A 14477-nucleotide genomic window follows, 5' to 3' on the forward strand; every position below is an offset into this window, starting at 1 on the left:
CTTTTGTTTATTTTCTTATATAGTTGATTTGGTTGTTGATGTCATCTCAAATTCTCCATTAAGCCGAGAAATATACCGTGATTTAAACCTTATTAACAGGTTATGTGATGCTCCAGTTTCTATAAATTATATGAAAAACTTAGTTATGATCATCACTTACCTTCATTTGTTTTCTTTCACATTTCTCCTCAGCATACCTCACTTAAATGACTGTGATAGCTATGTTTTTCAAATTGTTTTGAGAGCTTAACGAATACTAAATTTATATTTTCTTTCTCAATCACCAAATGTGATAATATGTTACTTCAAGAGAAATTTTATGGTATTGGAGATTTCTTGATTTAAGCCTCTGAAGAAAGCGAGCATTTAAACTTAGTGAAAAACAATGACAGGTTTTGCCTTGGACTCCGACTCGCATTTTTCTCCAAGTTGATAGTTATATGATATTATGGCTAGTTGCCAACCCAAATTGTTTCAAACTTGTTTGCTATCATAACTACAGTCATAGTATGTCTAAGGGAATAATAGGCCAAGTGGAGTATGAATCTCTTTCATGACATGTTTAAAGTAAGAGCAGTTGATAGTGGCTTCGTTCATTATTGTTACAAAACATAAGAAATCTCAAGACCAAAAAATAGTGTGGTTATACGAGGAAATTTTTTATGTTAAGTCAACAAGAGAATTGCCCATTAATACTCATTTGAGCGAGATCCTATCCAATGAGATGTCGACTTCATATCTTTTGATGTGCAGTTCAATTTTCTTTTGCACTTGATAGTGAGAGAGAGAGAGAGAGAGAGTTTTACATGAAATTCAGAGTAAAATTTTCAGAAGGCAAATTGAAGTAGATAAGTCATTACCATGAAACTTTGTCGTCATTTTGTGAGAATTTCAATTTTTGGGATTTGAGAATTTCTATTGGTACAAATGTCTATGATTAATTACCCCTTCCATTAATAGGAGAACAATTTTGATTAAAGTTAGCTATTAGGCACTAAGTATATAAACTCAACTTACAGTAGCTACATACTTGAGCTTTAGGTTACAAAATTTATCACTATGAGCTTAAAATTAATGATACGGGAAATATTGAAAAACTCGATCAAGATCTCATAGTTTTGTCATTCCGGATTGCCATGATTTTTGATCTACTTAATCAGAGAAGATAGTCAACTAAACCTGATCGAAAGATTCTTATCAGCAGTTGTGTGTCGTCTTATTCAAGACAATCTAATAAACTTGAAACTAATGTTTATCTAAGGAAATAAATTCAAGTCAACCTTAGCTTATAATGGGGGGATTTGTGCTCTATCAAATATACCCTATTGTTCAAAGCTGAAAAGGTTAGGAAGTCATTAAGGAATATACATACTACAATCAAAGAGTTTTAATTGTAACTACCTCATTTGTGAAGCCAACTGGCTAAATCATTCAAACAAAGAACAAGTCTTATCCTTATTAGCATGGCATTATTTGAAGTGTGAATGTAATAGTATATTTGATAATGATGTGGACTCCTTGTGAATTTGAGTTAATGTCAAATTTATCACCCATGTCAAATAATTGTAAAGAGGGGATAAGATTTTGCTCTTAGCCTTTATATAATTAACTTTATTTAAATATTAGAATTTAAAATTTAAAATAATTTTCACATAATTTTGAAGACATTTTAAAAATAAGAGCCCCTCCAATTGAGATTTTCTTTTAACAAAGCCATCATCAAGGCTCAAATTGAAAAACATTTAAAATACTTAAATATTAGAATTTAAAATTTAAAATAATTTTCATAGAATTTTGAAGACATTTTAAAAATAAAAGCCCCTCCAATTGAGATTTTCTTTTAACACAACCATCATCAAGGCTCAAATTGAAACACATTTAAAATAGTCATATTTATTATTTATTTAAGATTTATTACTTAAATGTCATTAAAATTATCTATTATGTTCACTCCTATTTTTATGATGAGGATCACATTAGTTTAGTTGAAGCTCAATCTTATCAACTCCATTTTTATTTAAGATTTATTACTTAAATGTCATTAAAATCATATGTTATGTTCACTCCTATCGTTATGATGAGGATCATATTAGTTTAGTTGAAGCTCAATCTTATCAACTCCATTTTTTTATGAGAAAAAGGATCAAACTAGTCGAGTGAGGACCTAGTCTTGTCTATTTTGATCCTTGTTAGGAAGAAGATTGAATTGGCTGATGTGAGAGCCTAATCTTCTCACTACAATACTTACCAAGTGGAGGCTCTGGTTGGTTGAGGTGAGACTTACAACTCTGCCCTATAAACAGGGCTCGAGAGCATAAGTTATTTAATGATTCTAATTTTGTTGCACAAAGATTTTTACAAAGAGAGATTATGTGTGTACATTTCTCGAGGCATATTTAATTTTATTTTAAACTTATATTCAACTCGTACAGTATTCTATGGCCAAGTGATTAAGTGAATAGTATTGTGGCTGAAGCCCTTGTAGTTAAATTTTTTAGTGTGCACACATTTTAATGTGTTGTGCAATGTACTTGTACAAATCCTGAGGTACAAGCACAATCTGCAATGTGATTCACACGAATTAAAAATAATCTTGAGAAATATATTTAGGATCTGGATGCTTGCATGAGTATTTCAATCATTAGAATGCGAGCAAATTTTGAATTAAATTTTTAAATTTCATCTTCTATATGATAGTAAGTTTGCATTGTGAATTTGGTGGCAATAACAACACACTAACTGTTAATACACATCAGCTCCGCGTCAAACAGTTTTAAAAAAACCCCTCTAGAAATGCCAAATAATTAGCCTTTATTCATATTAAAAATAAAGCAAGCACTTATTCAATTAGATTTTTTTATGGGAAAAAGAACTACATATTTAAATGCATGTAACAATATAAATCATTCATATCAAAGTTGTGAAGTCTCAAACCCAAGGCCTTTGCTCGCAAATCTAGAAGTATACTGCTTAAATTAAAGCCCTTTCAACTATAATCATCAAAAACAATATTTTTAGACCCATGCATTGGTTAAAAAGATAAGGCTAAACTTGAACTAAATAACAAAATGATTATTACAAGAAGGGAAAACAACTCTGATGTGATATTGTAGTGATATTAAATTTATATTTTATGCAACGAAAAGGATCATGTGATACGATCTCATTTCTTGAATCTTGATAAATGGCAATTTGAGGATGTCAACTCAAAAAATTGGTTGGGGGAATAATGAAGAGAGAAACACGGATTTAAAAGGATAAACATCAATTCGGGGATGCCGCCAACTGCAGAAATTAGAAGGAAGAGAAGAAAAACAATAAAGGGAAAAGCTTACCACATTTTCATTCAATTCCTTATGTGCTCCAAAATGAAGTTATTTACAGAATACAAGACTACTAATCAATTAACTAATTACTTTCATTAACTTAATACATTATATTAAGCAATATAATAACATCATGTTTTCACGAACTTAAACTGATTCACCATGCTCAAAATGACAAAGTAAATCTAGAATGTTTAATGTCAAATGTGATAGCACTACAACATTAACCTCTATTTATAAAGATCAAGCTGGTAAAATAAAAGCTAGACAACTAAAAAAATGGCAGCAACAGTACTAAGAGATTGTTGAGTCAGATAAAAAGCATAAATATGTTAATTTCAATGAACAAAAAGAAATCAAACAATACCAGATTCATAAGCCCGTTCCTTATAACTCATCCATGATAGATTCAGAAATTGAAGTTATGTTCCTTCAATGGCAATCTCCTGTCAAATATCTCGTCTCCCTTGTCTAAAAGAGCTGGAGCATACTTTCTCCCATGCGTCATTTTGCAGCTTATGAGGTCCTCACGTTCCATGTCTGTAACAGTATCAACCCCATAATTTGTTTGCAATATCTTATCCCAGTATTTCCTTACCTCTTCACCTTTTCCCGAAATATTTCCTATGAGATCACCTAGACCCATGATTTGATCAATCAGCACTTCTCTCTGCTCTAAAAACATGGAATTAGCTGCAGCTTCTACTAAGCTGAAGTAAATTTCATCATAGGTTAAAATTCGTCGATGTATATTAGAAATTACATTGACTTTTCCTTCCATGAAATCTATAAATGCTGCTCTTAATTTTTCAAGGCTCATCCAAATATTATCAATACTTGCCCCATGATTCTGTTCCAACAAATCAATAATATCTTGGAAAAAATTTAGCCTCACTTCCAAACTTTCAAGTAAGACTTGAAACTTGTACAACTTCTTCTTCACAGATTGGGGCAATAGCATTTTTGGAACAGCAGAGATATGCAGGTTTATCATAGGGAGATGTTCTTCCAGTATTACTTTAATTATTTCGAGCTCAAGTACTTTCCTTTCTTTGCCTTCTAATATTAGGAGAAAGTTTTCCTCAGCTTCCTTTAAACTCTTTTCCATTTCCATTTTTTCAAGAATAGCATTCTCCATACACCTTTTACTATCCTGGTTTTCATTATGATTTCTCTGCAGCTCAATTTCTAAGTCACATTTAGCCTTCTTTAACTCTTTAACAACATTTCTCTGTTGCTGTAATTCAAATTCTACTACGTCTAATGCAACAACCTTTACAGAAAAAGAAGAATTTGCCTTCTCTAAATCATATGAAGTTCTTCGCAAATTATCTTGCAGATCAAGTTCCTTCTGAGCAGCTTGTTCTTTTACACGGTTGATAGTCTGCGAAAGTTCTGCCACCATTCCTTTAGAAGAAGAAAGTTCTTTCTGCATTGATAAAAATTCTCCATGAACAGACTTTAATTGTTCGACCTTTGACTGAAGGAAATGTACCTTCATTCTTTCTTCAGATACCTCGGCCATGGCTTTGGTGAGAGAAATATTCATATTCTCTAATTGCTCTGTCAGAAAAGCAACTCTTTCTTCAGCCCTTTCATTTGCCCTTTCTACAATAAGATCTAAACCCATAAGATCACAGCACAATTCCATGAACTTTGATTTCAATATGATATTTATGGTAAAACTCTCTTCTTTCTCCATTGTAGTCTGCATTGCCAAGCATTGACTGTTTTCCAGTTCTTCCTTGAGGTTACTGATTTCATGATCATTAGATTTCAACTTTAACAAGCATTCATGGAGTTCATCAGTAATCCTTGCATTCTGTTGACTCCAATGAGCTTCCCTGGATTTTAGCTTATCTGAACATTCTTTATGAACCAACACAAGTGCTCGAAATTTTTGACGCAAGGACTTCAAAGAGGCCAAAGCTTCTACTCCATTGATCTGAGCTTCCTGTGCCTCTTTCAAAGATTCAAGCAATTTCTGATTTTCTTGTTCAAAGAAGGTGTTTTTAAACTCCAACTCTTTCAGTAGTATATTTTTAGCAGACAGGGAGTTCCTAACTGAAGCAATTTCCTCATCTCTTCTAGCGGTTAATGTCTCAATATTTGATTTCATCTCCTCATACTCCAAGGCAATATTATCATACCTTTCCTTTGATTCATGCATCTGAATTTCAAGCAATCTTCTCTGGCTTTCCTCATGGGCTAATGCTTGGTTGCACATTTGTAACTGGGAACGAAGATCATTGGAAGTTTGAATCTCAAAATCCAAACTTGATTGTAGAGAAGAAATGTTATTGAGCAAGTTTGATTTCTCTGATTCCCACTCTTTCTTGCTAGCCCGGAATTCCAGTTGAATTTTATTTAGTGCTTCTTCAAGGTGCCAAAACTGCTCAGTTTTCCATTTAAGGCGGTCCTCAATTTCTACCTTCTCTCTAACAAGCTCATCTAGCATTTCATCTCTTCTTCTTAGCTCTTTGGGCTCCTGAGCTCTGAGTTCTGCAGCACACAATTTCTTCTGAGACTCTGACAAAAGAGCCTTTAAAACCACAATTTCATTTTTATATCCACAAACCATATTCTCCTGCTCTTCTGCCTTGACATTGGCTTCATCCAGAGCAAAAACAAGCTCCTTGTTTACTTGCTCTAACTCTTTAATCTTCTCCTTGAATCCAGTCCGCATACTCTCATTAGCTAAGCTCAGCTGTTTCAAGGCTGATTCTTTCTCCTGGAAAATTGACTGAAGGTCTTCATACTTCTGTTTTACCATGGAAATCTCCTCTGACTTCACATCAATCTCTTTTGCTTGCTGCTGAATCTCCACCCTCGCATTCTGCAATTTGGCCTGCTGCTCTTCAAAAGCTCTCTTCAAACTCTCAGAATGGTGATAGTCTGCCTTCCTTTCCGCCTTAAGCATCTCCATTCCGCGCCTCATCTCCTCCAACTCCTTGAATGCTTCCTCCATTCCCAACACCAAGCGAACAAGATTACCAAAAGACAGGTAAAATGAAACCTCGGCAGTTTCACAAATCCATGAAAGGAATTTATCATAGATAGATGCAAAATCTCATCTTTTGACCTTCTGTAAAAACTTTTAGCATCCAGCAACAGCAAAAATATCCAATTGCAAGAAATGATTCATCAAATTCGCGTCAAACAAGTAAGAAGTTCGAAAGATGAGAGAGCGGAACCTCGAAAACGAAATTAGCGAGAAGGCCAGACGGAGACGGGCGACCTGCGGATCAAGCTCGGCGGGGATTGCGGGCATGCAACACGGAGAAGAAGGAGAGGTAAATCAAGGCGGTGGAGAAGATGCCCTAGAAATTGAGCGGGCACTGTTTTCCAATCTCAACTTTTTGAATTATTCTTATTATTATTATTTAAAAATAGGGGTTTCACCTAGGGGTGTAAATGAACTGAACACGAACGAACAGAGTTTTCGTGGTCGTTTCTTAACAAAGGAGCAGAACACGTGTTGTTCGCGAAGGACGAGCCAATTTGACATCCCTAATATTAATATATATAAATAATTTATTATATTAATTATATAACTTATTATATTTTATATTAGTAATCTATATTAGTATATTACTAATATAGTATAGTAATATTATTATTATTATTATTATTTATATATAATTATTTTAAATTATTTTATATTTCTAACAATAACAATTCGAACACAAACGAACGCATCACTGTTTGTTTTATAATTTATAAAATTTAATTTTTTAAAATATCATAAATTTTTTATATATAATTATTTTATATTTCAAACAATAACGATTCGAACACGAGCGAACGCATCACTGTTCGTGTTTGGTTCGTTTAACTAACCGAACGAAAAAAATTTGTTCATGTTCGTCTCGTTCACTTATCGAACGAATCGAACACGAACTCATTGACGAACCGAACACAAAATGTTCGCGAACAACGAGCTTTCACCCAATTTCTATCTATCAACATATAGGTAAAAATTGAATTTTAGATGATGGCTATGTTAATACATGGGAATTGGGCGGTATGTCAATTTCTTTTGCAAATATTGAGATTATAAGTGCAAAATTAGTAATTATAGTATTTGTTAGTGTGCTATAATTCAAAATTTTCAAATTACAATGAGAGAGGAACTCTAGTCCACTTAACTATTTTCACACTTTTGATGGTCTTATATGTAGGGGTGTGATAGAGCCCAACACGAGCGAGCTCAGGCTCAACTCGTGTTTGGCTCGTTCATATTTTGAGCTCAAAAAGGTTTGGGCCTGTTTTGTTTGGGGAGCCGAACACGAGCTGTTCACGAACAAAGAGTTGTTTTAACAATCATAATCATGTAGTCATAAGATGATAAGGATGGGGGCAATATTTAAAAATTATTTTTTATATTAAAACATCATTTTAATCTAATTCAATAATTTTTATTCTATTTTTTAAATTAATAGTTTTAATTGATTATAAATCTTTGTCGCCTTGTAATCAATTAATTTTTTTAAAAAATATTACTCATCAATATGTCTATATATACAATTGATGAGCAGAATTTCGAGCCAAAATGAGACGAAGGGCCCGTTTGAGACAGATTATAACTACAGGGCCATTTTTGAAAACGCCGCGGTACCAATTTGGTCGCGTGTTTTGCTCGCTTATCCGAAAACGCGGTTCTATTTTTGCACTAAACGCAGGCCGCGGGTCGAATCCCACGGGCCGCGTTTTAAGATAAGTTGTTTATCCTGAAACATATAAGCTGCCTCAAACACACCCGAAGAGAAACGAACAAATCTTTATTAATGTTCAACTCGTAAACTTAGCGAACGAGCTGAACACGAGCTTTTCAACGAGCCAAACACGAGCTGTTCACAAACAACGAATTATTTTGACATCCCTACTTTTATGAGTGATTTTTAAGCTCTCATTTTATGTTTAGTTGTTTTTTTCAATTTAACACCAATAATAATGAATATTAGCATCGTATGTCTACTTATTTCTCTTACAATATTACTTGTTATGGGATGGATTTGTATATCTAGGAATAAATGTTTTGTCCTTCTTCACATGAATCCTTGAGGCATCTCTTTTGTCTTTGTTTGGCTTCTTATTATGAGATAATTATGTTTTATATATTTTTTTAATTAATTAATTAATTAGTGAGTCTTATTATTCAAAAAACTTTTGAATGTTCATTTGGAGTATTTCTTGGAGCAGAGTTCCATGTGACACTCTCTAAAGTGATACAAAAAGAATGTGCAACATAATATTAGTCCATTTTGGGCTATATATAACTCAAGTCATATTAGTATGAATGCAATTCCGTTCTAGTATTATTATATTTCAATTTTATTTTGTAAGACTTTTTTATCCACCCAATCATTTTGTCTTTGCCTATGTTCTTTTATCAGTTTAACTAATCCCTAATTTACCATTAGGATAAGCTCCAAGCCTATTAAAATAAAACCAGCACATTCACTAGAGGTCGCATATTTCATATTTAGCATGTCGGCAATCATTGTTGTCTTGCTTCAACATTTTGAAAATGCAATGTGACTACTTCTTGTGCAACATAACCACTACATCAAAGGATATTCTTCCACTCCATTTCAACCTTTTTGCAATGTTAGCCATGATTGCTTGGCAAGCTGGCCACAATTATTCATGTTGTTATATGGTCTACAACTATTAATCTCCATCTAATTGGCCATCAACCAACACCAAACACTCAAATTTGATAGTCAGCTCATGTCCTCTACCACATCAATGTTTTGACGAGACATAATTTAAGCTCCCCATATTGATTATACCAATATTGTTGTTTTACCTAGTCACACCACTCATGACATGCCACATATGCTCCCTGTTGAGACTATATGTATTAATCATTAAAAATTTGTACTACTTATTAAATTAAAGAGGCTTGATAATTAAAATACATTATACAAAGTTGATGGTTCTCTTTTCTTCCAAATTCTATGATAATTTTCTCTCTTTTTTGTATTATAGATGTGAGCCAACAATTTGAAACCACTTGAATTATTGTGTACTTTATTTATTTATCTCTTCCCCTTCTCTTTCACCTTTAATTTATCCTCAAAGTTCCATAAGATTTTATTAGTAAATTAAGCAATCCAAAGTCTCACCCTCCTTGTCTCATCAATTATTGATGCAAACACTCCCTAAGAGAACTCTAGTCTCATAACAATCATACTTTTTTATAGAATATCATCCATTCACATATTTCTATTGATCTCAATTATAATTGTTGTGTGCTGGTAAATTCACGTCGCAAGAGTAATATATTAATGTCTAAGTGTTGTATGAAGATCCGACATCCAGAAAGATAAATAAAAGTTGACAGAGATAATAACAAGAGTTTTTAAGTGAAAATTCCAAAATGGTAAAAATCACAAAGCTTGGCTCAACTAAACAAAGTTCGCTATGCTTATAATGGTTACAAGACTTTACCGACCTTTGAATACTATGAAGCAATATTATACAAGTGGGAGTTATCGACGTGACTTTCACTAAGGGAGTGACAGAACATGTTAGGGAAGAGGTTGTGACTCCATTGTTGTAAAGGAAAAGTGTTGGTTGAGTTCCTGTGCCAAAAAATATAATGTCATCATTGTTGGCGGTGGTAGCCTGATGGGGATGGTTCGGTGGTGATGACGGTAGTGGTCGGGCAGCATTGCTATGGTGGTTGTCCAAAAATAGTGAAGGGGTGGCCCAACCATAGTGACAAACCTAAAATGGTGGAGGATGGGCCAAATGAAGAAAACCACCAAATAACTGTCTTTGGCGCTTAAGAGTGGGGCCTCTGGCGCTTAGGCGCGACCTTCTCTGTTTAACCGGCACTTAAGCGCTGAATCTGGCGCTTAGGCGCCAAAACACTTTCGCACAATTTTCACCTCTTTGCTCCAAATTTGATCCCTTTTTCACTCGTTTTAGCATTTTCCACTTTAGCATTTTTCATCTTTTTTACTTGTACCTGAAAGAAAAACACACAATTGCCTTCCATTAAACCGCAATATCTCAAAATAGGTATAAAAATGCGTCTAAAAGTACTATATATTTTAGGTGTATCAAGTACCTTATCAAATTCATAATTAAGTGGTCTTAGGCTTATTGTATTTGTACCATCATGATGCTTGATTTGAATATAAGCTTGTTGGATTTGAAAATCATTTGGTTCCTCAAAATATGCCCTAAGGCTTCCTATTATGCCTTGAGTGCATGAATGTGCTCACCTGGACTCATATCAAAGCATTTTTTATGCCATTGGATCGACTTATGAAGACACTACATTTGAATTAGAGTGTTGGTAATTAATAGTTTGATTTTTAAAGCTTTTAGTCTAAATAGATATTCTTGTCTGACTGAGCTGATTTTTTGGATATATCAATAACCATTAACCTTACTAATTAAATTTGGTTGAAAGACGATTACATCCCAATGAAAACTTGATGTTCTCTCCTTCCTCCAAATGAACTATCAATAATGATTGTGATTGCTCTTTACGATATGGGTGTTTTATTAACTTGACAATTCTGGAGATATCCAATAAGTTAAAGATCATGTTGAAGTCTATTTTTTGGATAATTGCATCCACTCCTACCATAGCCTTCAATTATGTAATGTCAACAACACTGCCTTGGATTCTTGGTTTCAACGACCACCTTTTATGATTTTTAGCTAGTTTGGTTGGATTGTTCATTATTGTTATCCCAACATCTTTAGTTATCGATCAAAGAATAATATAGTGCCTAGTATATAATAGATATAATTGTTTTAATGACTAAACTTTAAAGCCTAATATATGATATACTCTTAGGCACACTACATCACTTTAGCTCATGTCCCATAGATTATCATTCATCAAACATTATTTTAACCTTTGATCATTTGCTCCTCTACTCTTGTGTTTTTTCATACTAAAAATCATATTTTTAATAATAATAATCTTTGGTATTTAATTAAAAGAGTTTTTGGAGCTTAACCACTAAGGTGTAATCTATGAAAGGCGAGTGGACTTAAACACAACACTATTAGGCATGTGCTTGTGTGTAGGGGTGTAAACGAACCGAACACGAACGAACAAAGCTAGTGTTCGTGTTCGGTTTGTTTAAAATTTAGTTTGTTTGAAATAAGCTCGTGTTCGTTTCTTAACAAACGAGCCGAACACGAACCGGACACGAGTTGTTCACGAACGACTAGCCAGTTTGACATCCCTAATTTTAATTTATAAAAATAATATTATATATTAATTATATAACTTATATTATATAAATATACAATATCTATATTAGTATATTATTACTATAGTATATTAATATATTATTATTATTATTTTATTATATATTATAATTTATAAAATTTAATGTTTTAAAATATAATAAATTTTTTATATATAATTATTTTATATTATTTTGTATTTCAAACAATAACGATTCGAACACGAACGAACACATCACTGTTCGTGTTTGGTTAGTTTAACTAACCGAACGAAAAAAATTTGTTCGCGTTTGTCTCATTTACTTATCGAACGAATCGAACACGAACTCATTGACGAACCGAACACGAACTGTTCGCGAACAACGAGCTTTTTTGACAGCCCTACTTGTGTGTGAGTGTGTGTGTACTTGTGTGTGTTTGTATATATATAGTCATTCCAAATTATGGAGTTCATTTATTTTATTCATTTATTTTATCTTAGAAGATGCCATAATTCACTTACTTCATGATGTGTCAATAAGTTAAATATGTAAATCATACATTTTCCAATAAACACATTATGAAGATCGATTTTATAACCTTGAAGAAATACATTTTCTTTCATCGTAGTTTTCTTTTGAAGCTAAAATTTTTTTGTTAATGAAAGGCATCGTATAATCATGTTACACACACACACATAAACACACAAAAATACATGCAAAATCCATTTCTTATCTTAAATTATTTAGCAAAGTCGGGATCTCAACAATTGTCACCAATAGTGTGCAATTATTGTGATAGTAAATATATGCCTCATTTAAGCTTTGAAAAAACTTGGTGTTTCCATTGAGCTTTTTAATTGACTTTTTGCCTTTAATCCTCTACTTTTTTTTCTTTTTCTGTATTCGCTCGATAAACTTGAGAAAGGATGGTGTTAAATCATATTAAAATGTCCATTTACATTAACCAAATATTTGTTTTGGTCATAAAGTTTTCTGTTAGTTTAGTTGAATGAATACAAAGATGCAAGGTGGCTCCATGGTGTAATGACGCTCATCAAAGGTCATCTAGTGCAAGCATTAGCCATGTTATGGTCCACTATATATCATTAAAGAAAGATTACGACATCGCATGATCTCAAAAAGGATAAACTATGATCTAAGCCATGAGGGCAAAAAAATCAACTAGGCTCTACCCATAACACCTCTAGTGCTATGAGTTAACACTAATTATAGTTGTTATTATCTCCTAACTATTAGGGCTATAAATGAACTAGCTTTCTAGTAACTTCTTCATGGCTTAGTTTAATTAGAGCCCTTTTATGATCGTTTAATTAATCAACTATGTTTGAAGATTTTTATTAATACTTGATTGTTAAATAGTTAAATATGAATAACTTATTACTTTATTTATTTATGATCATGAACACAATCATTTAAAACTTGTAAACAAACATGTTAAGAAGCTTAATTAAACTTCAATATAAAATGTGATTAAGGCTCAATGCTTGATAAGGCGTCCATCAAAGAAGTGGTTGTGAACAAGCTAGGTTCAATAAAATAAGACTTTTTTAATTAAGCTTATTTAATTAAAATTACTTTTATTAAGTTTAATAAACCCCACTCAATAAAGCTTCATAAAGCGTATTCATTTTTCTAATGAGTATTTATATGTATGTATATATATGTTGAATCTTTTTGAGACGCAGCATCCTGTATTGTTCATGATACCACACAATTTGGTATAAGATCTTAAAGGCCTCATGTATCGGGAGGAAAGCAGGAGAAATAATGAGAAAAGAGTGTGAGAGAAAGAGAGAAAGAACTCAAACCCAAAGAAGAAGTCCCCGCTACAGGACATCCGTCCTTCTTTCTTTTATGCCATAGAGAATATTCTCTTTTCTCCTTAGAACAACGTGCTCTAACCCTTTATAGGCCAGCTTTTCTCGATCTTTCTGATGGGAAAGCTTTAATGAGGACGTGACCTCCTCTTCTATTTCCATTTGGATCATGCCAGTTTGGATGATCAGAAGTGACCTGCTCACTTCAGTAAGTAGGCAAAACTAAGAAAATCACCATTAAAGAAGGGCTTGGCTCGGCCTGTTCAGTGATCAGCAATTCTCAGGGAAAGGGACTGATTTTGCAATTCGATTTTTGTGTATATAAAAAATACCCCTGTCTAATTTTCAGGATAACTATAGTTGAGGTTGGCGACCAACATTAGATATTAGCTTTCATTCTCTTAAAGATAACTGAGATTATGAGCTTGAAAAATAGTTTTAAAAAATATTACAATCTTCGAGCCATAATTAAGAAAACTTATTGATAAGCACGTGCTTAATTAATTGAATAAGTACACTTAATACAAAGCATTATCACAATTTTAACAAAAAAAAATAAACTATTTAAGAAAATATTGTCTTAAGGATAAAGCATCAATTATTCAATATGAAAACGAAATGTACTTTTTTCTTTAAAATCAAACGTGGATCCCAACATATCTTTTAGCATTTACACAAATGCCAAACTGCCATTTACATTTTTACATATCTACCACTTTAAACATTCATATTTAAATAACTCTTCCTCCCCACAAACGTGCACAAATCTTACAGCAACTCAGCTTCATAAAATCGAATCCAAAGGCTATAAACCAGTCGAAACTTGTCTTATTATAACGGGGTTGCATACGATTTTCTATCAATTGTCATCGTTGGAGGCTGAGGGTACCTACAGCTGTCGGCACAAGATATCATATTTCCCTCTGCCTCTTTTTTCCCAGAATCCACAATCATTTACACATGGCGAGCAGAAAGCTTGGGGATCCTTATCATCCACCGCCGGCGAAGTCTCTGCCGGCGAAGACGGCGGAACTTGACCACACGCTCGACAACTTTGGGTTCCAGATCGATGTTGTCTCGGCTGTTGAAGTAAACGGCCGCCTTTGGGG

At 33.2% G+C, this 14477-nt stretch overlaps 2 protein-coding genes across 2 annotated transcripts in view; one reads left to right on the forward strand and one right to left on the reverse strand.

Annotated features, from left to right (window-relative positions):
- Window positions 1-3643: 3643 nt before the first annotated feature.
- LOC110024775 (uncharacterized protein At4g38062) lies at window positions 3644-6667 on the reverse strand. Its single transcript, XM_020724935.1, has one exon. The coding sequence runs from the start codon at window positions 6292-6294 to the stop codon at window positions 3736-3738; it is 2559 nt and encodes an 852-aa protein (XP_020580594.1). The 5' UTR covers window positions 6295-6667; the 3' UTR covers window positions 3644-3735.
- A 7461-nt stretch (window positions 6668-14128) lies between these two features.
- LOC110024777 (1,4-dihydroxy-2-naphthoyl-CoA thioesterase 1-like) overlaps window positions 14129-14477 on the forward strand; it is a 3410-nt gene continuing 3061 nt past the window's right edge. The window contains exon 1 of the mRNA XM_020724936.1: window positions 14129-14457. Coding sequence (XP_020580595.1) covers window positions 14329-14457 — 129 coding nt within the window. The 5' untranslated portion in view covers window positions 14129-14328. The remainder of the gene's footprint in view (window positions 14458-14477) is intronic.

The sequence above is a fragment of the Phalaenopsis equestris genome, unplaced genomic scaffold (assembly GCF_001263595.1).
Source record: "Phalaenopsis equestris unplaced genomic scaffold, ASM126359v1 Scaffold000274, whole genome shotgun sequence".
Taxonomy (NCBI): Eukaryota; Viridiplantae; Streptophyta; class Magnoliopsida; order Asparagales; family Orchidaceae; genus Phalaenopsis; species Phalaenopsis equestris.